This window comes from Dendrobates tinctorius, unplaced genomic scaffold, assembly GCF_039654945.1.
Source record: "Dendrobates tinctorius isolate UK_male_01 unplaced genomic scaffold, ASM3965494v1 ptg000057l, whole genome shotgun sequence".
Taxonomy (NCBI): Eukaryota; Metazoa; Chordata; class Amphibia; order Anura; family Dendrobatidae; genus Dendrobates; species Dendrobates tinctorius.
The window spans coordinates 27,607,686-27,632,884 of record NW_027361725.1 but is presented as its reverse complement, the minus strand read 5'-3'; the positions used below and the strand labels follow the sequence as shown (position 1 = coordinate 27,632,884).

The 25,199-nt window shown below is 44.6% G+C and overlaps 1 protein-coding gene across 3 annotated transcripts in view; it reads right to left on the bottom strand.

Moving 5' to 3' along the window:
* Positions 1-25,199, bottom strand: part of PLA2G4F (phospholipase A2 group IVF) — a 224,317-nt gene that overhangs the window by 17,788 nt on the left and 181,330 nt on the right. For all 3 annotated transcript variants that reach the window (XM_073577857.1, XM_073577855.1, XM_073577856.1), the window contains 4 exons: positions 25,029-25,136; positions 22,349-22,543; positions 22,058-22,224; positions 7,076-7,262 (listed from right to left, as the gene is read on the bottom strand). In XM_073577857.1, the coding sequence (XP_073433958.1) occupies positions 7,076-7,262; positions 22,058-22,224; positions 22,349-22,543; positions 25,029-25,136 (657 nt within the window). The remainder of the gene's footprint in view (positions 1-7,075; positions 7,263-22,057; positions 22,225-22,348; positions 22,544-25,028; positions 25,137-25,199) is intronic.

Here is a 25,199-nt window from a genome sequence, read left to right as displayed (position 1 = left end):
CCGGCCGGCGTCGCACCCGGCGCCATTACACCGTCGCCTTCTGCTGACGTCAGCCGGCGCACCCAGCATTCCAAGCGCCGCTGACGTCAGCGGCCGGAAGACGCCAGCGTCTCTCCCCTACCACGGGGATCGAGATGCGGCGTGCGCGAGGGGAGGGCGGCGCGGTGGGGGCTTCCCGGAGCCACCGGGATCCCATCCACGCCCGCACGAACCCGGAGCCCCAGGGACCCCGGGGACTGCGCTTCCAGGACCCGACGGCCGGCGCTACAGGTAAGCTACCTGTTCTTCCCGCGCCGGGACGGGCCTGGGTCTTTATCTTTCTCTTCGCCCATGACAGGCACCGCCACAGTGGGATTCCTTCCAGGACAGGAACCCAACTGAAGCGGGGGAGAGGTGCCGCCCCTTATGTCTCAGTAGGTTCCTGTCCTGGCGGGGCGGATCCCTCTCTCAGGTGGTGCTGTCATGGGTGAAGGGAAAAGCTGTTTTGTCAGACAAAAATGTAACCAAAGCTGCAATGCCTTCATTATGTGTAATGCTCGTGTACAAGCTATTAACATCAAGTGTGACCAATATGGTGTTGACGGTCAAGGGACCCACAGATTGGATACTCAAAAGAAATTCTGAAGTGTCCTTGATATAAGATTTAATAGAGGGTACATAAGGTGTAAGAATTTTTTCTAAAACAATAGACAATGGTGAGAGCACTGAATCTGTGGAGGCAACTATGGGTCGTCCTGGTGGTTTCATTAGATTCTTATGAACCTTAGGTAAGGTATAAAAAACCGGTATGGTAGGATTGTGGTTAACCAAAAACTCTCCCAACTTCAAATCTATAGTTCCCACTTGACAATAAAAGTCAACGAGGTTTTTTATCTTTTTTGCAATCTCAAAAGAAGGGTTATTAGAAATGGGAGTATACGTCTCAGAGTCACTCAACTGAGATAGAATCTCCTTGACATAATATGAATGGTCCATTATCACAATCGCCCCACCTTTATCACAGGCTTTATTACTAAATTCTTATTATCTTTTAGATTATTAATTGCTCTCTTCTCCTCTAATGTAAGATTGTGTTTAACGTGCACAGTGCCCCTATTAACTGTCTTAACCACTTCATCAATATCCCTCTGTACCAAGTCGATATATGTTTCTATCGGATGATAAGTCCGTGGAGGTGCAAACTTGCTAGTGAGTCGTAAATTCAACGACTGTAACGAGAATTTATTAGAGGAGCAATCAGAACTTATTTTGGTTTCTATGGTCTGACTAGAGAAATGAACCTTAAGTCGTAATAATCTATAAAACCTGTGAAGCTCTTGCTCTAAATGGAATGAGTTAAATGTCGAGGTAGGACAAAAAGACAACCCTTTTTGTAAGAGAGTCATTTCAGCTGAGGAGAGGCATACAGATGAGATATTGTATACTATACTCTCTTCAGGGTCCGTACCTGGGATCTCGTGGTCATTCTCTGTTGGTCTGTTGCTCCGCCGTTTCCCCCTCCGCGTCTTCCTCTGAATGTCCGTTCTTGTCGCCTTCCTAAAAAAGTTGTAGTATGAGGACGTGAAGCTCCATCGCTGTCCGAACTGGTGGAAAATGAGCTGTATCCTCGTCTAGATGATCGAGGTGTTCTGTAGATGTTGGAAAAACGCCATTTATAAACCTTATTATTATGATAATCGTCAGTATCACGGAGAAATTTACTCTTTTTCCTAATCTGTAGATTAGTACGGAACTCTTGAATAGTTTGATCCAATTTTTCTTTCAGAGTATTATAATCCTCCGGTGGGACAGTACTCACTAACTGTTCTTTGGTGCTTGAAATTTTGGCATTCAGATCAGAAATTTCCTTCTGCAAAAAATCTATGGTTAGGATAATAATGTCCATAGAGCATTTATTCAAAATAGATTCAAATTTAGAGCAAAAATCAATATTATCGTGAAAAAGAGTTGGTCTTAATGAGACTCTCAGGCCCCGAGGTATACGGTTCACTTTATGGTACACCGCCAATGTTGTGCAATGTAGGTCAAGAGCCACCAATCTCCTTAAATCCTTCTCCAGATTCCTAGTACGCAATTCCTCAGAAGGACAATGCAAAAAATCTCCAGGAGTCTTAACTTTAGAAAGAATAGCCCCTGTAGCACAAATGTCTTTTACAACCTTAACATTTAACGAAGAAGAGACCCCTACTATTCTTTCTAAAGTTAAGATTCCTGGAGATTTATGAATGGCGTTTTTCCAACATCTACCGAACACCTCGATCATCCAGACGAGGATACAGCTCATTTTCCACCAGTTCGGACAGCGATGGAGCTTCACGCCCTCATACTACAACTTTTTTAGGAAGGCGACAAGGACGGACATTCAGAGGAAGACGCGGAGGGGGAAACGGCGGAGCAACAGACCAACAGAGAATGACCACGAGATCCCAGGTACGGACCCTGAAGAGAGTATAGTATACAATATCTCATCTGTATGCCTCTCCCCAGCTGAAATGACTCTCTTACAAAAAGGGTTGTCTTTTTGTCCTACCTCGACATTTAACTCATTCCATTTAGAGCAAGAGCTTCACAGGTTTTATAGATTATTACGACTTAAGGTTCATTTCTCTAGTCAGACCATAGAAACCAAAATAAGTTCTGATTGCTCCTCTAATAAATTCTCGTTACAGTCGTTGAATTTACGACTCACTAGCAAGTTTGCACCTCCACGGACTTATCATCCGATAGAAACATATATCGACTTGGTACAGAGGGATATTGATGAAGTGGTTAAGACAGTTAATAGGGGCACTGTGCACGTTAAACACAATCTTACATTAGAGGAGAAGAGAGCAATTAATAATCTAAAAGATAATAAGAATTTAGTAATAAAGCCTGCTGATAAAGGTGGGGCGATTGTGATAATGGACCGTTCATATTATGTCAAGGAGATTCTATCTCAGTTGAGTGACTCTGAGACGTATACTCCCATTTCTAATAACCCTTCTTTTGAGATTGCAAAAAAGATAAAAAACCTCGTTGACTTTTATTGTCAAGTGGGAACTATAGATTTGAAGTTGGGAGAGTTTTTGGTTAACCACAATCCTACCATACCGTTTTTTTATACCTTACCTAAGGTTCATAAGAATCTAATGAAACCACCAGGACGACCCATAGTTGCCTCCACAGATTCAGTGCTCTCACCATTGTCTATTGTTTTAGAAAAAATTCTTACACCTTATGTACCCTCTATTAAATCTTATATCAAGGACACTTCAGAATTTCTTTTGAGTATCCAATCTGTGGGTCCCTTGACCGTCAACACCATATTGGTCACACTTGATGTTAATAGCTTGTACACGAGCATTACACATAATGAAGGCATTGCAGCTATGGTTACATTTTTGTCTGACAAAACAGCTTTTTCAGGCGATCAGACTGAATTCTGCAGGGATCTTCTTACTTTGATCTTGACAAAAATTTTTTTTATTTTTGAAGACCAATTTTACATTCAGAACAGAGGAACGGCCATGGGGTCAAATGTGGCACCCACCTATGCCAATATCTTTATGTCGCATTTTGAGGAATCCTTCGTATACGGAGATCCTCTATTTATATCTTATGCTTCGTATTGGAAACGTTATATTGATGACGTTTTTATGATTTGGACGGGAGGTGAGGATACTCTTTTGGAGTTTTTCAATAAACTTAATTCATATATTATGGGTCTCACTTTTTCTCTTCACTATGACTATCATTCGATCAATTTCCTTGATACTCTAGTATTCATCAATTCTGACGGCTCAATCGGAACAGATTTGTATATAAAACCCACAGATAAAAATAGTTTACTTCATTTCGATAGTAGCCATCCACGACATGTGAAGCGTGCGTTACCTAAATCACAACACGTAAGAATAGATAGGATCGTCTCTGATCCATCCACTAGAAAATTGAGACATCTAGAAATGGAGACACGTTTTCGTAGAAGGGGTTATCCAGTTCGTATTTTAGAACAATCTAGGTTTCCCTCCCCCCATAGAGATAAGACCAATAAGTTAGCATTTGTTAGCACTTTTCATCCCTACAGTACTCTCATTAGAGGTTGCATATTACGACATTGGGATGTATTGAAAAATTCATATCCCAACATCCCTGAGTTTATGTCTAGACCCCTTATGTGTTATAAAAGATCCAATAATATTAGGAATCTTTTGGTGAGGGCTGATGTTGGCTCTGGTAAGAAGGAGATGGTCCAGAAAACTTTGACTATATCACGTAAGGGAACTTTTCCTTGTTTGGGGTGTTTACAGTGTTCAAATGTGATGAAAGGTGATACCTTTACCCATCCCCGTACAGGACGACGTTTTTCTATTAATGGATACTTCACATGTGATTCTTCTTTTGTCGTATATCTGATTAAGTGCCCATGCGGTCTCGGATATGTTGGGGAGACCACTCAACATATCCGTGACCGCATTTCTCAACACAAATCCACCATTAGATGTGGAAAAACTTTGTTACCGATTCCGGGCCACTTTATATCACGTGGGCATTCTGTGGCACAATTAAGGTACCAAGTCATTGACCGGGTGCCAATGACTAGAAGAGGGGGAGATAGGATTAAAAGATTGAAGGAGCGTGAATCCTTTTGGATTCATACTTTGCAGACCCTAACACCGTTGGGGTTAAATAGAGAATATGAAATTGGGTATTAGTCTGGTTATATTAAATTTGGGCCATATAATTCGACTGTCCATGACCGTTCTACTCTGTCGATTATACATTTTTTTCTTTTTTCTTTATTATATATTTATTTTACATTGCAAGGATTTCTGAAACTTGTGGTTCTTCTCTAGTGTGTGCAATGTAGGCTGTTTTGTTTCCTATTTTCTAGTATTCAAATGTTGGTGGAAATAATTATAATTTTTTTATATATATTTGTATGCCTCTTATTTATTATCTTATATGATTTTATTTATTTAATTCTTCTTGTTTTTTCTTGTCTTTTTTAGTTTGATAATGCACGTGGGAAATGATCCTTATCCAGATATGTCGGATGGTGGTGGCGGCTTTAAACTCTCCTTTTTAATATCTGTTTCCCGTTTGAGTTCGGTATTCCCCTGTAAGCCTGCTTACGTCATCTCACAATCATTCGGCTTTTCACTTCGGCTTTTTCCGGTATATGCCGACGATGCATGCGCAGTTCTCTCTGTGGGACGCTGACTCTTACCCCGGAAGTTCTCAGCTTCTCCGATATAAGAGAGCCCTGTCCTCTCATGGCGGAGACGGGCCACACCGCACGGGTTACCAGGGTGCACTTGCACGCAATCCACGGACTTTCAAATAGGTATGCTTTGACCGAGTTATATCTGGATAAGGGACGTTTATAGAGCGCACAATGTATTTGAATTAGGATCCTTTTTTGCAATTATTCATATGGAGCATATTACTTTCATATATTGCATTGCATATTTATAGAGCGCACAATGTATTTTGATTAGGATCCTTTTTTGCAATCATTTATATGGAGCATATTACTTTCATATATTGCATCACATATTTTGAATTGGCATGATCTGGTAAATTTTCCCTGGTGGCGCACTATGTTTTTGTATTAAATTTTTCAATATGATTTTTCTTTTTCATAAGGCATTCCACACCTATGTGATATGTATGATGAATTTGACTCTGATGTCCATGGATTATTATTTCCACAGGTATTACTCCGGGTCTATATAGACTATTTAAGTGTATATGATACTCAATGTATTGAGTCTTTATTTTATGTGGATTATGATTTATTATTTTAGTACGACTAGTACTTCATTGTATGTATATTTCTTATATAATAAGTGCATATATCGTTTGTTTACTCTGCAGATAAGTTCTTGAAAAAGGCGCTATAGCCAAAACGTTGAATTTTTTTCTGTGGAATATTGGTCTTTATGATATTTTGGAATCAATAAACTTTGATCTTTACTCATTTGAGTTTCATTTGAATTTTGTGTGCCGAGGTTTTTGTATTACATTAGGAATTTTACAGCATCATGATGATAAATCTGCTGAAAAATCCCCAGAGCATGAAATCAACAGCAATTAAACAGTCAATAAGTATGTAAGATATGGGAACTATGCAGGGAGAATTGTCTGGGGGGGGGACATTACAGCCTGTGTTAATCTATACTTAGGCTAGAAATACAAAAACTGTTTTTGATGTGTTTTTTTTTTCTATAAAACAAAATCTTGAAATGAACCTGGTAGAAAGGGGATGACAATTTCTAATGTTATATGTTCCATCTGTTTGAAATCCTTTTTGGCTTTGCCACAAAATTGCCATAACACCTGCATTTGTGATTCCTCAGACATTTGCAGTTTACAGATATCCATGTGTAAAATATGCTGCAGAAACAGCCCCACGCTGATGTTTGCTACAGAGTTTCAGTTGCAGAAATTTTCGGCAACATGTCTGCCGTGTGTGTCCTTATTTTGTACTCAAAATTATAATTTTACATTTCTGCCAGTGCAAGCACAAGTGTATCTGACTCCTGAGTGTCTTCTGGGAATCAGTCACTCCATTATGTTACCCAAAGCATGAGCCCGGGGGCTCCGTTGTTTCAGAGAAAACAGTTTGAAGATCCGGCTGGAACTACAGGGAGAAGACTAGACTAATCTGGCGCTTTCCCTGGCCGGCTTCTCCCAACACAGATCTGATTGACAGGTCTCTACCACGTATGTACACACACAGGAGAGCCCAATCGCTCACATGGCGCAGTGATCGGAGAAGCCTCGTCTCCCAGACTGTCTTCTCTTAAATGCTGCAATCAGGCAGCCATGCTTGGATTTCTACTGCCCGCAGTTAGTGCAGCATGAATCAGACGACATGTCCCCTTTAAGGACTCAGTCTTTTACGCACCTCATTAAATTGGCAAGCGCAGATCTGCTGCGACTTGGAAGAAAAAAGCAATCATACACAAACCTGCATCAGCGCCATTGTTGCATCTTTCTCTGCATCTTGAGATTTGTTTTTCTTTTTACTAGTATATCAATTGAGGAAGAAAACTGCATGACCATAAATGCCGTGCGGAACAATTACCTGGTTCTTTGAAAGCACGAAACGTATCATTTACAAGAGGAAAGTGAAGCACTATGGGAACTCTAGGATTAGCGTCGTCCATGAACATGTAGCATTCTTTAGGGTTTTTCTCATCGGCTTCTGTCACCGTGATATCTGGAAAGGCGATGCCTCTTTCCTTACAGTACTTTGAGGTTAACTGAAGAACCTTTAAAGTAAAAAAAAAAAAAAAAAAAACAAACAGGATGAATATTAATATAATTTTTTTTTCTGGAGTCTAAGATGGAGGCATTTGTGATGTCAAATACTAGTTAGTATCTTGGACATACCACTAGCGTACACAGACAGAAAAGGGCCCCTTATGCAAGAACAATATATGGGCCCTTTGCTGTCCAATAGATCATCATAATGCACAATTCCATGTGTTTAGGGAGTTGAAAATGGGCCCCTTACCTCTTAAGCCCCTGTACGGCTGCGCCAGTTGCACCAATGACATATCCGCCCTTGAGTGATACTATATGCATATATCTTAATTAATCTGACTTTAATAACCTATATTGCTATACATGTCATTTCTGCAATGTTTCAAAATGGGACGTGCTGACATCATTAAATAGATTTCTTGAACCTGGTGATGCAAGTGTATTTACTTTTAAAATTATCAGAATGGCTACTTTTAGAAAAAGTTAAACTTCTCCCTGTTGCTATTGAACTCTTAGGCTATGTGCACACGGTGTGGATTCTGCTGCGGATTCGCAGCAGAATTGGCCCTGTGGATCCACAGCAGAACTGCAGGTGATGTACAGTACCATTATAGTCTATGGAAAATTGAAACCGCTGTGCAGACGGTGTCGATTTTTCAGCGCGGTTTTGCCTGCGGTTTCAAATCCGCAGAAAGAATTGACATGTCATTCTTTTCTGCGGATTCCGCTGTGGTTTGCCATCTCCTCCATTGTGGAGGTGATAAACCGCAAGGCAAAACCGCAGGATAATCCGCAGATATCCGCGGATTGTGCAAAATCCGAGCGGAAACATGGATTTTTGTGAGTACTCACCGTAAAATCCTTTTCTCCGAGACGCTCATTGGGGGACACAGAGACTGTGGGTGTGTGCTTCTGCCGTCTGGAGGCTGACACTAAGTATACAAAAAAAGAGTTAGCTCCTCCTCCGCCGCATACACCCTCACCCCCAGACCGGGCGTAACTCAGTTTAGTGCATAAGCAGTAGGAGAACGCGCCTTAAACTCAGGCAAGAAATTATACGTCTGAAAAAGGGACCACCCTGATCCTTACATAAGGATTTGTATAATTCAAAATAAACAGATGCCAACTGGCTAATAGGGTGGGTGCTGTGTCCCCCAATGAGCGTCTCGGAGAAAAGGATTTTACGGTGAGTACTCACAAAAATCCATGTTTCTCCTTCGTCTCATTGGGGGACACAGAGACTGTGGGACGTTCTAAAGCAGTCCCTGGGCGGGATCTTAGCTCACCCAATCCCTGCTATTTTGCGCCCCTGATTAGAGGTGCGCAACTGCTGCCTGGAGAATCTTTCTTCCCAGGCTTGCATCCGAGGATGCCTGGGTATGTACGTTATAATGTTTGACAAACGTATGCAAACTGGACCAGGTAGCTGCTTTGCACACCTGTTCCGCTGAAGCCTGGTGTCGCAGTGCCCATGAGGCACCCACTGCCCGAGCCGAGTGTGCCCTGATCCCTGCCGGAACCGGCGTGCCACTGATTTGATATGATTCTTGGACTGTCAGACGAACCCATCTGGCCAAAGTCGCTCTGGACGCAGCGAGTCCCTTCCGCCGCCCTTCTGGAATCACGAATAGAGAGTCTGTCTGGCGGAATGGCGCTGTCCTTGTCACATATCTCCTAAGGGCTCTTACCAGATCCAGGGTGTGCAATGCCTTTTCTACCCTATGCACCGGTGCCGGGCAAAATGAGGGTAAGACAATGTCTTCGTTGATATGGAATGCAGAGACAACCTTCGGCAAGAAGGGGGGAGCTGGCCTTAAAACTACTTTATCCTTATAAAAAGTCAGGAACGGCGGTTTACAAGATAAAGCCGCCAGTTCCGAAACCCGCCTAATAGATGTTATTGCTACCAGAAAAACGACCTTCCTGGACAGGTAAGGTAAGGAGACTTCTTGTAACGGTTCGAAGGGAGGTTCCTGAAGGGCCCTGAGCACTAAGTTCAGGTCCCATGATTCCATCGGTGCCTTATAGGGGGGTACTAAATGTGCGACCCCTTGCATAAACGTCCTAACCTGCCAGACCGAAGCGACCTTTCGTTGGAAAAGCACCGACAGGGCCGAGACTTGCGTTCTGAGCGAACTCGGAGCCAATCCCGCGTCCAGCCCTGCCTGCAGAAAAGCCAGTACGTTGGGGATCGAAAAAACCAGAGGAGCCACTCCGCGATCCCTACACCAACGGAAAAACACTTCCCAAGTCCGATGATATACCTTCGCCGAGGAAGGCTTTCGGGCACTCACCATCGTGGCCACCACATCGCGCCTGAATCCTGCCTGTGTTAACAGCCAAGATTCAATGGCCACGCCGTCAAACACAGGGCCCCTAAGTTCGGATGGCAGATCGGCCCCTGGGACAGTAAGTCCGGCCGATCTGGGAGACGCCAGGGTACGTCCACCACTAGTTGAACCAGATCTGCATACCAGGCCCGCCGAGGCCAGTCTGGGGCCAGCAGAATTGCTGGAACCCTCTCTCTCCTTATCTTTCTGATGACTCTTGGAAGCAGAGGTAGCGGGGGGAACAAGTACGGGAGCCGAAACTGGCTCCACGGAAGCACCAGAGCGTCTGCTGCGATTGCCTGCGGGTCGAGGGATCGAGCGACGAACCTTTGAATCTTGGCGTTCTCTCTGGATGCCATAAGGTCCACGTCTGGTGTCCCCCACTGTTGGCAGATCTGTTGAAAAACCTCGGGGTGCAGGGACCACTCCCCTGCCGCGACCCCCTGTCGGCTGAGAAAATCCGCCGCCCAGTTTTCGATTCCCGGAATGTGCACCGCTGAAATTACCACGTGGTTTTTCTCGGCCCAACGCAGAACCAGCCCGACCTCGCGCATGGCTGCCTGGCTGCGCGTGCCCCCCTGATGGTTCACATACGCTACCGCTGTAGCATTGTCCGACTGAACGCGCACCGGCCGGTTTGTCAGCCAATGCTGAAAATGTTGCAGGGCCAATCGTATTGCCCGTATCTCCAGAATGTTGATCGGGAGAATTACCTCCCGAAAGGACCACCGCCCCTGGGCTGTGTGACTCTGGAAAACTGCTCCCCAACCCTGCAGGCTTGCATCGGTCGTCACCACCAACCACTGTTCCGGGGGAAAGGGTTTCCCCTGAACCAGAGACGAGTCGCGAGTCCACCACTGGAGTGACCGTCGGACCGGTGGAGACAAACTGCACCGATGATTGAGGGAAAGCAGCCTTCGGTCCCATGCTGACAAGAGCGCATGTTGAAGCGGACGGAGATGGAACTGGGCAAACGGGATTGCCTCCATCGCCGCCACCATTCTGCCCAACACACTCATGCCGTACCGGATGGATCTGGAGCCCGGCTGAAGAAGGTTCCGTACCCCCTGTTTGATCCTTTGCGCCTTGTCCTGAGGGAGGATCACCAGCCCCTGGGAGGTGTCGAAAACCATGCCTAGAAATACGATTCTCTGAGCCGGAACCAAGGACGACTTGTTCCGATTGATCAGCCAACCTAGGCGGGCCAGGGTATCCAGAGTGATACCGACATTCTCCTGGCACGCCTGAAACGACGGCCCCTTTACCAAAAGGTCGTCCAGGTAGGGTAGTACCGTTATGCCCCGAGCATGCAGGATGGCCATAACCACCGCCATTATCTTTGTAAAGACTCTGGCAGTGGCCAGACCGAAGGGCAGAGCAACAAATTGGAAATGTCGCCCTCCGATCGCAAAACGCAGGAACCTCTGGTGTGGAGGAAAAATCGGGATGTGTAGATATGCATCCTGCACATCGATCGAGGCCAGGAATTCCCCTGGATCCATGGCTGAAATGACCGAACGGAGGGATTCCATCCGGAATCGCCTGACCCTGATAAACTTGTTCAGGATCTTTAAATCCAGTACTGGCCTTACTGTCCCGTCCTTTTTGGGGACTGAAAACAGGTTGGAGTAAAAACCTTGCGTCTCTTCGCTTTTCGGCACTGGGACAATGACCCCGTTGCGCTGTAGCGTCATTATAGCCTGCAACAGACCTTCCGCCTGCGATTCTGTTCCGGAGAGCCGGGAACGGAAGAAACGCCGTGGCGGGAGTCCGACAAACTCTATCTTGTACCCGGACGATATCAGTTCTGCCACCCAAGCGTCGCGTGCCACTGCGACCCAAACGTGGCTGAACCTTAGCAGGCGTCCGCCCACTCTGTCGTCCGTAGGTACGAAGTGCCTCGAGTCATTTTGCTGGAGGCTTTTGTGATCTGGCCCCCCTCGCTCTGGGCAAACGGCCCCGGCCTCTACCCAGCGGATTGGCCCTGTAAGAAACTTGCCTTTCTCTAATCTGACCATCATTTGCGGAGGTGGATGCCCTGGCCGAAGTCCACCTCCAGGAGCTACGAAAGGGCCGAAAACGCCTCTGCGTCTGCCTGAATGCCGGCCAACTCTTCTGCTGCGGTAGAAAACTACTCTTCCCCCCTGTGGCTTCTGAGATAAGTTTATCAAGCTTTTCACCGAACAATCGATTGCCTTGAAAAGGCAATGAGGTCAAGGATTTTTTAGAGATAGAATCCGCTTTCCATAATCTCAGCCATAATGCTCGCCTTACGGCGATCGCATTTGCTGCTGCCACAGCAGAACACTCGGCCGCATCCAGAGAGGCGCCGACGAGATAATCACTCGCTCCTGATATCTGATTTGTCACCTCCAAGATTTCCGCGGGCAGATCCCTGTCTTGGAGGGCCCTATGCAGAGTGTCTGCCCATGAAACCATGGCCTTAGCCACCCAGGTAGCCGCAAAGGAGGGGGCCAGAGCCGACCCTGCTGCCTCATACACTGAGCGGGCAAGCCCCTCTATGAGGCGATCAGTTGGGTCCTTAATAGAAGAACCGCTGGGTATCGACAATAGCGATCTTGATGCTAAACGTGACACCGGTGGGTCCACTACTGGCGACTCCACCCACCCTTTATGGAGTTCAGGAGGGAACGGATACTTTGCTTGCAGCGCCTTTTGCATTGCAAAGCGCTTATCCGGGTGTTCCCTATGTTTCTGGACTAGCTCCTCGAACTCCGGATGTGTGGCAAACCTTCTATGCGGACGCCTGGTTTTCTTGAAGGAGACCTTGTGACCTGAGGCCGTGGACACATCATCCTCGATCTCTAAAGTCTGGTTGACCGCCTCAATGAGGCTGTCCACCGAGTCCTGGTATCCCAGGCTTTCTGGATTCCAGGCTTCCTCTTCCTCCTCCTCGCCCTCGTCCTGATCGCTTCCTGAGCTTGGCGACAGGGAACGAGATGCCCTAAAAATCGCCGCCGACTCCCCAGAGGGCCCGGCCGACGGAGAACGAGCTCTCTTACCATGAGCTTGTCTGGTGCTGGAGCGGCCCCTAACGGACGAAGGGTCCTGAGACGTGGACGAGCTGTCTTCCGCTGGCAGACCACCATCCTTGACCCTGCCCGGGCCCCGAAGGGACTCAATTGCCTTCGTAAGGGACATCATAGAATGCGATAAAGACACTGCCCATTCTGGGGGGTCCTGACCCCTGGGCTCTGCAACAATGGGGGGCTCCTGGGCTCGCTCCGACTCACAGGCTTCGCAAAATTTACCCGGCTGCGCCTTAGGCAGCCTGACCCCACAGGAAATGCAAACAGCGTATAGGAAAGAGTGAGCTTTCCCTTTGCCAGACATATTGCAGGGTAGGGTAGGAGGAGGAGGGTAACCCCTTCCTTGACAACCAGTGCGGCACTCGAAACGGGGTTGCACTCACCCACCGGTAACGTCCCCCCTCTTCCATGGGGTGCTCTGGACGCAGCGAAAACCCCGAGACGTGGACGAGCTGCTTCACGTGCCGTTACTCGCCGGGGGCACTGCGATGCACCTTGGAGAGAGGCGGCGGGGCTTCCGACCGCACTCCGGCGAGGAAATGCGAGGAGGGGGAGGGGGGGCGGGAGCCTCTGGTCACTGTGCGCGCCCGCCGCGCTCCCCGTGCCGCCGGAAGTCAGTGGGCGGGGCTTCCGGCCCCCACCGGAAGCGGCGGGCGGGCCTCGCGCGGAACTCGCGGCCCTCTCCATACAGCGGGGACCGCGGCCGCCGGCGGAGCTTCAGCCGTACTCCGGCGGGGACCTGCGAGGAGGGGGAGGAGGGCGCGCGCTCCCCGGACACTGCGCGCCCGCCGCTCCCCCCGGGCTGCCGGAAGTCAGTGTGCGGGGCTTCCGGCTACCACCGGAAGGGGCGGGCAGGCCTCGCGCGGCCTTGCGGATCTCCCCATACCGCGGCCGCCGGCGGGACTTCTAGCCGCAGAGCGTCTGCTGCCGCATGTGGAGTCCCTTCCGCCGCCCACTACTCGCACCGGGTTCCACCGGGGAGAGAGTCGGGCCCCGTGAGAAGAAGTAACCCCGTCGGGCGGGGGAACAGACAGCCCCGCGGCGCCTTCTGGAGGGTCCCGTTCCGGGGGGTGACCCTACAAACAAAGGTGAGCCTGCCGCCGGGGGGGCTCTCTTGGGGTGCTCTCAACCCCATCCCTGGGCGGGGAGGGGGAGGCTACTGGGGGTGGATGCTTCGATCCCCTGGCTCACCTGCGCCTCCAACTGCACCCCTGGTGTCACTACCTAGGGGTGGAAGGGGCCAACCTGAAATCCCGCGTTGCAGGAGAGGAACAAAACGTGGAGTCCGTTGGGGATCGCCCATCGCTCACACGTGCTCGCCCGTTGTAGCTCATGGGGAAATCGAATCCTCTCATCAGGATGCGTTGCCCCTCTTTACAAAATAAAAAAGAAAAATGGTCGTCTGGGGAAAAGTCCCAGATGTGTCCCTCGATGCGGGAGAGAAAACACGTGGAGGACTACTCACACGTGGTCGCCCGTTGGTGATTTGGGGAGATCGGACCCTCTCTATAGGATCCGTCGCCCCTGTCTTATCTTCAAAGAAAGGGAAAAAGAGAAAAAAAAAAAAAAAAAACCTAGTCTGGAGCTCCAGACTGCGTGTGCCTCCATCAGACACTAAGCAAAAACTGAGTTACGCCCGGTCTGGGGGCGAGGGTGTATGCGGCGGAGGAGGAGCTAACTCTTTTTTTGTATACTTAGTGTCAGCCTCCAGACGGCAGAAGCACACACCCACAGTCTCTGTGTCCCCCAATGAGACGAAGGAGAAAAATCTGCGGGTTAACCTGCAACGTGTGCACATAGCCTTACACTGCTGAGTACAAGCCGCAGTTGTCAGAATGGGTGGAGGTGGGTGGGGACTAAAGTTTTAATCCATTAGTATTCAGCCATTCTGAAATTAATTTTCAAAGTAATAAACCGGCTTCATCAGGTGCAGAAAAATTAATAAGTGCAGCTTGAACTGTGATATGTTGTGACACATCCACTTTAACCCCTTTCCTACATTAGACGTACTATTCTGTCCATGTGACATGGGACCTAAGTCCCAAGGACGGAATAGTACGTCTAGCGCGATCAGCTGACACCCGGCACTATGTGTCAGGGGCGGTCATGGACCGCCCCCGACACATTAACCCCCGGTACACTGCAATCAAACATGATCGCAGTGTACCGGCGGCATAGGAGAGAAGCGCGCAGGGAGGGGGCTCCCTCCGTGCTTCCCTGAGACCCCCGGAGCAGCGCGATGTGCTGCGCTGCTCTGGAGGCCTCCTTCCCTGCAGGTCCCCAGACATAATATGGCGGCGGGGACCTTCGGGGGCCTGCAGGGAGCCGGCTTCCTCACTGCCTGCAGAGCGCAAGCATGAGGAAGCCTGTGCAGCGCCTGTGTCAGATCGCTGATCTGTCACAGCGATCTGTGATGTGACAGATCAGCGATCTGTCACATGACAGTGATGCCCCCCCCGGGACAATGTAATAAAATTAAAAAAAAAGTGTAAAAAATAAATTTATAAAAAAAAAAAAAAAATATTCCCTAATAAATTCATTTTTTGAAAATAAAAAAAAAACAAACAATAAAAGTACACATATTTGGCAACGTTACGTCCGTAACGACCCGCCCTATAACACTGGCCCACTAGTTAACACCTTTATTGAACCCCTTAAAAAATAAAAAAACGAAGCAAAAAATGCTTTATCATCATACCGCCGAACAAAAGGTGCAATAACGCGCGATCAAAAAGACGGATATAAATAATCATGGTACCGCTGAAAACGTCATCTAGTCCCGCAAAAAACGAGCTGCCAAACAGAGTCATCAGCAAAAAAATAAAAGTTATAGCTCGCAGAATAAAGCGATGCAAAAATAATTATTTTTTATATAAAATTGTTTTCATTGCATAAAAGCGCCAAAACATAAAAAACAACATAAATGAGGTATCGCTGTAACCGTACTGACCCGGAGAATAAAACCGCTTTATCAATTTTACCACATGCGGAACGGTGTAAACGCACCCCCCAAAAGAAATTAATGAAATGCTGGTTTTTGTTCATTCCGAGTCCCAAAAATCGGAATAAAAAGTGATCAAAAAATGTCACATGCCCGAAAATAGTACCAATAAAAACGTCAATTCGTCCCGCAAAAAATAAGACCTCATATGACTCGGTGGGTCAAAATATGGAAAAATTATAGCTCTCAAAATGTGGTGATGCAAAAACTATTTTTACAATAAAAAATGTCTTTTAGCGTGTGAGAGCTGCCAAACATAAAAACCCGCCATAAATAGTAAATCAAACCCCCCTTTATCACCCCCTTAGTTAGGGAAAAATAATAAAATAAAAACAAATGTATTTATTTCCATTTTCCCATTAGGGTTAGAGTTAGGGCTAGGGTTAGGTTTGGAGTTACAATTGGGGGATTTCCACTGTTTTGGCACATCAGGAGCTCTCCAAACTTGACATGACATCCGATCTGAATTCCAGCCAATTTTGCAGTGAAAAAGTCAAACGGCGCTCCTTCCCTTCCGAGCTCTGCCATGCACCCAAACAGTGGTTCCCCCCCATATATCAGGTATCAGCGTACTCAGAACAAATTGCACAATAACTTTTCCAGTCCAATTTCTCCTGTTACCTGAAGTAATTTTTTTTGTGAAAAGTTAAATGTTCATTTTTTTTTTTAAACATTGAAAAAATTCCTATGACGCACCTGAAGGGTTAATAAAGTTCTTGAATCTGGTTTTGAACACCTTGAGGGGTGCAGTTTTTAGAATTGTGTCACTTTTGGGTATTTTCTACCATATAGACCCCTCAAAGTGACTTCAAATGTGATGTGGTCCCTAAAAATAAAATGGTGTTGTCCCAAATTGTGCTGATGTAAAGTAAACATGTGTGAAATGTTACTTAAGTTTTTTGAGTGTCATATCTCTGTGATTTAAGAGCATAAAAATTCAAAGTTGGAAAATTGTGAAATTTTCAAAATTTTCACCAAATTTCCGTTTTTTTCACAAATAAACGCAAGTTATATGAATGAAATTTTACCACTAACATGAAGTACAATATGTCACGAGAAAACAATGTCAGAATCACCGGGATCCATGGAAGCGTTCCAGAGTTATTACCTCATAAAGCGACAGTGGTCAGAATTGTAAAAATTGTCCCAGGCAATAACATGCAAACCACCCTTGGGAGTAAAAGGGTTAACATTTATTTTTAATGACAACTGAGTAATTAGTCCTGCATATTTATTCAAGTATTTTATAGTTTTCCAAAACGTGTTAGTACTGGTGCTGGCCTTGGTCTTTAATCATTTTGTTAATGTTTTTCAGTTATAGTTACTTTTGTACCTATGTAATATATAGGTCATTTATTTACTTGTGCTCATTTTGACATTAGAGACTCTGTATCGCATAGTAGATTCTTCTTTGGGATTAGTCTGCAGTGTTGCCACAATAGATGCTAACACTGCCCAGTATCAGGAATTTTTTGTGCTGATTTGAATAGTGTTAAGTCTTAATGTGATTCTCAGAAGCGAAGGGCAAAAAATGTTAAAAATCTGTCACATGTACCCAAAAAAATGAGTTTATTACCTTGCCAAAATCCCTTTGCTGCTCTGAATCAGTCGCTGATTTTCATTTTAAATTACAGCAATCCATTGCAAAAAATATGCTTGTTTTCTATTGTCGCCAGACATGCTTGTGGACCAATATTGTGTTTTGTTAATTTATACTCTTGTGGTATGCTGTTCTTCCCCTCTATGATGCTGCCCAATCACCACTTAGCAGCATGTGAAACTGGTTGAACAGCGTGACCTTGCGAGACCGTCTTGATTTGCGATAGAATGATGTAAGACAACTAACTTGAATGTAGAGAAGTCATATTCGCAACAGGGAGATCTCGTAAGATCACGTTGTTCAACCAGTTTTAGATACTACCTAGTGGCAATTGGGCAGCGTCATAGGGGGTGTGTAGCCCTTTCCCTAACACAGGGATCAAACTAAAAATGGAAAGCAGCAGATTCAAGGCAGCAGAGGGATGTTGACGAGGTAATAAACGCATTTGGCTCAGCTGGGTAATATTAAGAGGTCAGCATCATGTATACACCAGCAATAAATATTTGTTATTTGCAATATGTTTAATAGTAAGGACATATATTGCATTCACATTCATCACAGCTCATTCATTTCAATACTCCACCCCAAATATAGTCTACAATTTGGAAAGCAATGAACAAAAGAAGCTTGTTTGTGATGAATATGGCGTTACCTATCTAAATAAACATATTTTGCACTCATACCCATTGCTTTAAAAGAAATGTACGCTTTTTATTTCCTTAAATTGTTCTATCAAAATATTTACCAAGCAGCATCCACAGCGTTTCAAAGGCAGGGAGTTCTGTACATGAACTTGTCTAAAGTTTCAGCTCCGATTGCAGTACACTTATCTTCTAGCAACTCCCAACAGCAATTTTGGCTTATTATTTACACATGTCGAATTTATTGATCCAAAAGGAGTTTCACTGGCTTGCCCTCAGGCACACACTGCTGGAAATCAGTCATTGCTAGGTTCTCAAGACACTCACTCAATTGATCCAACCATATAGTAGGAGGTTATCTGTAGATTTCATAGGTAACCTGTCACGTGGACCCGTCCTGTGTGACATGGCTCGCAGGCCGGTAACTAAAACAACAGGACGCGGCACGTGATACTGTCCTGTGTGACACGGCTCGCAGGCCGGTAACTAAAACAACAAGACAAGGGGTAGGGAAACCGTTACAACGGTGGGCCCTGCGATAGGGAGCGGGGACGTGGAGATCTCCTGCACTCCCCTGAGTCAGTGTCCCTAACGCTCCTAACGTTCCCTACACCGGTTCCGCACCGGACGCCAATCAGGATACCTTTCACCCTAGCACACCCTACACCTATCCCTTGCTAGGGAGCTGGGTGGCGCAGGCACTGGCCCCACCGCTGTACTAATACACACTAAGGAGAAAACACAAACTGGGAAACACAACTTAGCTTTACTGTGTTGCACTTGCTCCTGGCAACAGAGTCCACCACCAGCATGCAGCTCTCCTCCTGAATCGCTGCCACCAAGCTCTGTCAGAGCTAAGAAAATCCCCTATGACTCCTTTCACACCAGGCTTTGTCAGAGCTGATCTCCAGCTCCTTCCTCCACCAAGGATGGTTGAAATGAACACTATCACCAACACTGATTGCAACACCTGTGACTCTTTTATAGCAGAGCCAGCAATCACACCTGCATTATAATCATGTGCACTAACAAAGGAAACTAGAGTGCAATGACGCTCACCACCACCGGGGGGAAAACTTAGAACAAACGACACAAAGTGCAATAATCCTAATGGCCACCGGGGGCAAAAACACCTTAAGCACAGCTTAGGCCTGTTTCACACTTCCGTTTGTCACCATCAGTCAAAATCCGCCATTTTGCCAAAAAAACGGATCCGCCATTTTGCTTGGCGGATCCGTTTTTTTCCCCATTGAGTTGCATTACCGGCGGATCTTGACGGATGGCCATCCGTTGGATCCGCCAAATTTTTGCTGTCCGCTGAGATCATCGAACAGAACCTGTAACGTTTTTTTGCCCCGCGGATCCGCATTTTCCCTTTTTAACCCTGAATCTTGTCTGGCTGCTGGAAGAAAATTCTCTCTCTCTCATTTTTACCATCAGCGGATCCGTACATCCGCCGGTCCCCCGTTTCTGTCAGTCCGCCTGCGGATCCGTTTTCCGCTATTTTGGCGGATTTTGACTGACAGAAAAAACTGAAGTGTGAAACAGGCCTTAGGGGAAAAAAAGCTTACCTGTGCTTTATATCAGTCATGATCCAGCATGGATCATGACATAACCGGTATCTAAAGGGGTAACGTTTCTCCTTGTGGAGAGTAACAGGCCAGTCCTTGCACGTTCGGGTCAGGAGATATATAGGCCATGCAATGTTCTTACGGGAAAATAAATACGCAAATTGCCTCTTCAGAGAGGAACAGGACTATTACTCTAGTGCCACCTATTGGAAGTAGAAATCCTTAAAAGTCACAGGTGAAAGTGTGTCTCTTATAGACCAGGACCAGATTAAATATCCGGTTAGGTCTTCCACATCCTACCCCTCCTGTACTACCCACCCATTAAAAAAAAATAAAAAAAAATAAAAATTCTATACCCTTTGTTAGAGTTATTCCAACAATGATCATCTGCCCCACTTGGATTTTCCTTTTTTGATTACAAGTTTGGCATACTGGTAAAATCTAGGTTTTACGCAACTTTGAGGATCTACTTACCTGCACCTCACTTTTCTGTCTCTCTTCTGTAGACATAATCGATTGGCCAACCATATCAGTTCCACACAATCATGACTATTTCAATCCTCATCTTTAAAGGGAAATTATACGAGGACAGAAGAGAGAATCATCAGAGACCTTCATCCTCCGTCCATCAGCTTGATGAGTGGTAATACATAGTTGAGGCCTTTATTCCAGCTGTGATTATTTTATTTTATTCGATTGTCATATCACATACCTATTTGACATAACCTCAAAACTGATTACCAAACAAGCCTATAACCTGCAGTAACCACCGATCGACCAAACCGCTGCACGACCAGCTCTACCCCCGCCTACTGTATTATCACCCATCCCTTGAAGATTGTGAGCCCTCGCGGGCAGGGTCCTCTCTCCTCCTGTACCAGTTATGACTTGTACTGTTTAAGATTATTGTACTTGTTTTTATGTATACCCCCCTCACATGTAAAGCGCCATGGAATAAATGGCGCTATAACAATAAATAATAATAATAATAATAATAATAATAATAATAATAGTCACTTGGTTCATCTCTAGCACGTGCGCTGGATGGTTTATGGCCTGTGCTGACATTAAAAAACTGACGTCAGCATGTTTTGTCCATGGACACACAGTCTGTGGAAACACACTGACATGTGCACAGACCCATTCACTTGAATAGGCAAACAGCTCTCTGTTCCTCCTGAGTCTCTCTGCATGGCTGCCCAATGGTATAAAATTCTGTGACACACCCATGGTGTCAATATGATCACTGCACCACTAGATGAATTCATTGAGAAGTGTAGTTTGTAAAATGGGGTCACTTATGGGGGGTTCTGCTGTTTTGGCACCTCATGGGCTCTCCCAGTGGGTCATGGCACCTGTAAACCATAACAGTAAAATCTGGCGCTCCTTCCCTTCTGAGCTCTGCCATGTGCCCAAATAGTGGTTTGCCCCCACAAATGGGGTATCAGCGTACTCAGGACAAATTGCACAATAACTCTTGGGGTCCAATTTCTTCTGTTACCCTTGGGAAAATAAAAAATTTGGGGCAAAAAGATTATTTTTGTGAAAAAATATGATTTTTTATTTTTATGGCTCTACGTTATAGACTTCTGTGAAGCACTTGGAGGTTCAAAGTGCTTACCACACATATAGATAAGTTCCTTAGGGGGTCTAGTATCCAAAATGGTGTCACTTGTGGGGAGTTTCCACTGTTTAGGCACATCAGGGCCTCGCCAAACACGACGATCTAAATTCCAGCCAATTTTGCGTTGAAAAAGTAAAACGGCGCTCCTTCCCTTCCGAGCTCTGCTGTGCATCCAAACAGTGGTTTATCTGCAAATATGGGGTATCAGCGTACTCAGGAGAAATTGCACAACAACTTTTGAGGTCCAATTTCTCCTGTTACCCTTGGTAAAATATAAAAAATTGGATCTGAAGTAAATTTTTTGTGAACAGAAGTTAAATGTTCATTTTTTTTTTTAAACATTCCAAAAATTCCTGTGAAGCACCTGAAGGGTTAATAAACTTCTTGAATGTGGTTTTGAGCACCATCAGGAGTGCAGTATTTAGAATGGTGTCACTTTTGGGTATTTTCTATCATATAGACCCCTCAAAATGACTTCAAATGTGATGTGGTCCCTAAAAAAAAAAATGGTGTTGTAAAAATTAGAAATCGCTGTTTAACTTTCAACCCTTATAACTTCCTAACAAAAAAATATTTTGGTTCCAAAATTGTGCTGATGTAAACATGTGGGAAATTTTACTTAAGTATTTTATGTGACATATCTCTGTGATTTAAGGGCATGAAATTTCAAAGTTGGAAAATTGGGAAAGTTTCAAAATTTTCGCCAAATTTTCATTTTTTTCACAAATAAACGCAAGTAATATCAAATAAATTTTACCACTAACATGAAGTACAATATGTCACGAGAAAACATTGTCAGAACCTTACATGTGTCTTTTTTTCTTGCTTCCAACACCTTAGCTCTAATAACGGTTTGTTTGCTACTTAAATCCCAACCCTAGACAGCCATCATTTTCATGAGATAATCAATGTTATTAACTTCACCCGTCAGTGGTTACGGACCACCTGTGCACGTTTCTACTAACACTTTAGACTTGACCTACCTCAAATTGATCTTTCCAAGAGTAGTTGAAGGACAATATGATATCAACATCCCTCTCTGCCTGTAGCACCAGTGGAAAAGGAGAATTTATAGAGAAACCTCCATCTACAAGGTATAAATTTTCCTCCATTGGGGTTAAATGGTTGGGGAAAGCATCCAAGTGATTTCCTGAGAGATGTACAGCACATACACATGATATTTAAGACAAATGGAAACTCAACAGGTACATAGACATAAATCTAAAAAAAAATCACCATGATCTTTACCAACGTGTATAAAAACTCCTTATTACCTTTCCATGCCACAAACTCTTTTACTCCCATATAGTCCTTATAAAGGTAGAGGCCTCTGGTAAAGTTATACAGTTCTCCAGCAGTGAAACGGGACTTAAAAAAATCCTGGAAGATGTTTGAAACAATCCCTCCTGGCATGACCAAACGAGTCTCTAGACGGTTTGGATCACGAAAGTGAAATTTTCTGCAATCATCTAGAGTGAAAGGGGGAAAAATATACGTGTATAACTGCATTTTTGCAAATTACAGTACAAGACAGAAATACACCCCCTTTCCCAAACGGATTACTTAAAAGCAAGACACTCGCTAAGTGTCACTTGCCTTATCTTATGCTTAAATATAACAATTTCTTAACATATATTATAAAATATGCATAAAATTCATAAAGACGGAAAGGTGGTAGCACATAGGTATCCAGGCAGTATGAGTACAATGACAATAATAGACAGCTATAAATGCATGAGAAATAGTTCACATAAATATAACAGACACAATGGTCGTAAATGTAAATAAAATAAAGTAGCACACTGTAGCACTATAGCATGCAAACATGAAAAATCTGAAATCTGAATTGTATTAGGAAAGATTGAGAAAACTTGGTGCATAAATTGGCCAATTCATGTGTACCCGGCAGCCACGAAAAGGCAATTCTCGTTGTTGGAACCTATCTTTATTGGAAATTTTATTGTGGGTTGATAGCCTACATTTATATGGGACGGTAGAATCCTGCTGTAATTAAAACCACCACAGGCTGAAGTGCTCAGTCAGAGAGCCTATGTATACTAATATCAAAAGACTGACTTTCACATCCAAACAGAAATCAGATGTGTACAGGTGCTTACTAAGAGTAGCTATCTCCATATATAACCAAGAAAATTAAGTAGCACTCTGTAGTAACATAGCATGCAAATACAAAATATATGAAACATAAACTGCATTACTGCTCTAGAAATAGAAAAAAAATGAGAATACTTAGCGCATAAATTGGCTCACTCACTGAGCACTCCACCCTTCAATTTCTGGAGGTTTGTTTTAATTACAGCAGGATCCTACCTTCTCATTTAAATGTAGACTATCAGCCCATGAGAGGAGTCAGAATAGAATAGGTCCCCTGAACGAGAATCGCCTTATCATGGCTGCAGAGTGCACATGAATTGGCCAATTTATGCGCCAAGTATTCTCAAGTTTTCTTATTTTATAGAGCAGTAATGCAATTCAATATTTCATATATTTCAAGTTTGAATCCTATAGCGCTACAGAGAGCTATTTTATTTTCTCAGTTATATATGGAGATGGCTACTCTTAGTAAGCACCTGTACGCCGGATTTCTGTTATATTTAGATATAAATGCAGATATATATGAATAAAAAATGAATACTTTGTAAACAAGCTCATATCCATAATAATGAGGCAGACTGCAAGGTTACCAAAAGAATATCAGTCTCCAACTCACGTTTCAAGTGTTCAGTATGTTGCATCCTAAGGGAGTCTCAATGGGCATAAAATTCATATAGCTTGCCATGGCTGAATGTCCATAGTTGGGCCCTGGTCCTTCTTGGCCCTTATTCACATTGAGGTAATTTTTGACACATGGCAAGTATCACAGGTTTACCATGACAAAGATGAGCCAGAACACAGATTTCTCTTACTCCTGCACTGTTTAGAAATACTTCACCTTCATATTAAATGGAGCAGGTTTCTTTTAGCAGTGCAGGGCTTAATCTGCTCAGTTGAGAGCTCCTGAAAGCTTTCCTGCATTAAGGCTCTCCGCTGTTCACTGTTGGTCACTCCCATCTCCCATATATTCTGAGCCCTGACAAGCACTCATTTCCAGAGATAGCTTCATGCTGCATGGTTAGGAGATGGTGGTTTGTTGCTATTGATGGGAGGACGTCTGGTGGATTTATCAGAGACTTGCTAGGTTTTGGTTGTGAGCTAATTCCATTCCTTCTCCTACTTTGGTTTTACCCCATCCTCCACTCCGCAGTGTTTACCTCTGCTGTTTGTGTGAGTATATTTGTATGATTGGTATTTTCCTTGATCCCTGTTCGGTTTACCTTGTTAGTCTGGTTGGTATATTATGGTACACTACTACTCCCCTCATCCCTGGGTGGGGGAAAGGTACAGACTGAGGGCGAATTCAGGAGCTAAGGCAAGGTACATGACCCCAGCGTCATCACTATCAGAAGTAATCCGGGGAAGAGGGCGAGCTAGGGCGCCCCTAGAGTTAGGGACAGGGAAGAAGCCCCTGGTCCTGGGACACACGGCAACAGAGTCGTAAAAGTAAGGTTTTAGTATTAGAGGTTTGGACATTCCCGATTGTGTACACCTTGTCCCAGTGGGCTGGCTTTTAAGCTTTTTTTAAATAAAAAAACAGTATTTACTATGTATCCTATTTTATTGACATGCACCTTTGTTTTTTTCCTTAAAAGAAGGGTATATGTTCATTTTGTTGCTATGTTAGGTTTTATTTAATGGTCAGCATGAACATGCTTCTACACGTTGCATGTATACCAACATATACTCCAGTTCATTTCTTTTGGTTTTGTGTTAAATATAGCATTGATTAAAATATTCTACCTCTGGTAGAGCTGCTTCATTGTTTATTTTAAAATCTTTTGAGCATAAAAAAAAAAATTGCATTTGTATATGTATAATAAAGACTTAATCATCCCTTACCTATTACCCTGATAACATCAGTCAATGAATTAAACCAGCGTATTCCGGTGCCTGATGTCTTGGCCCAAATCTCATCAAGGTTGGCTGCAAAAATACTGCCCCAGACACCTGGAGAAAATGTGAATAAAAGCACCAAAAAAACAAACAAAAAAACATTGTTTTGATTAAGTC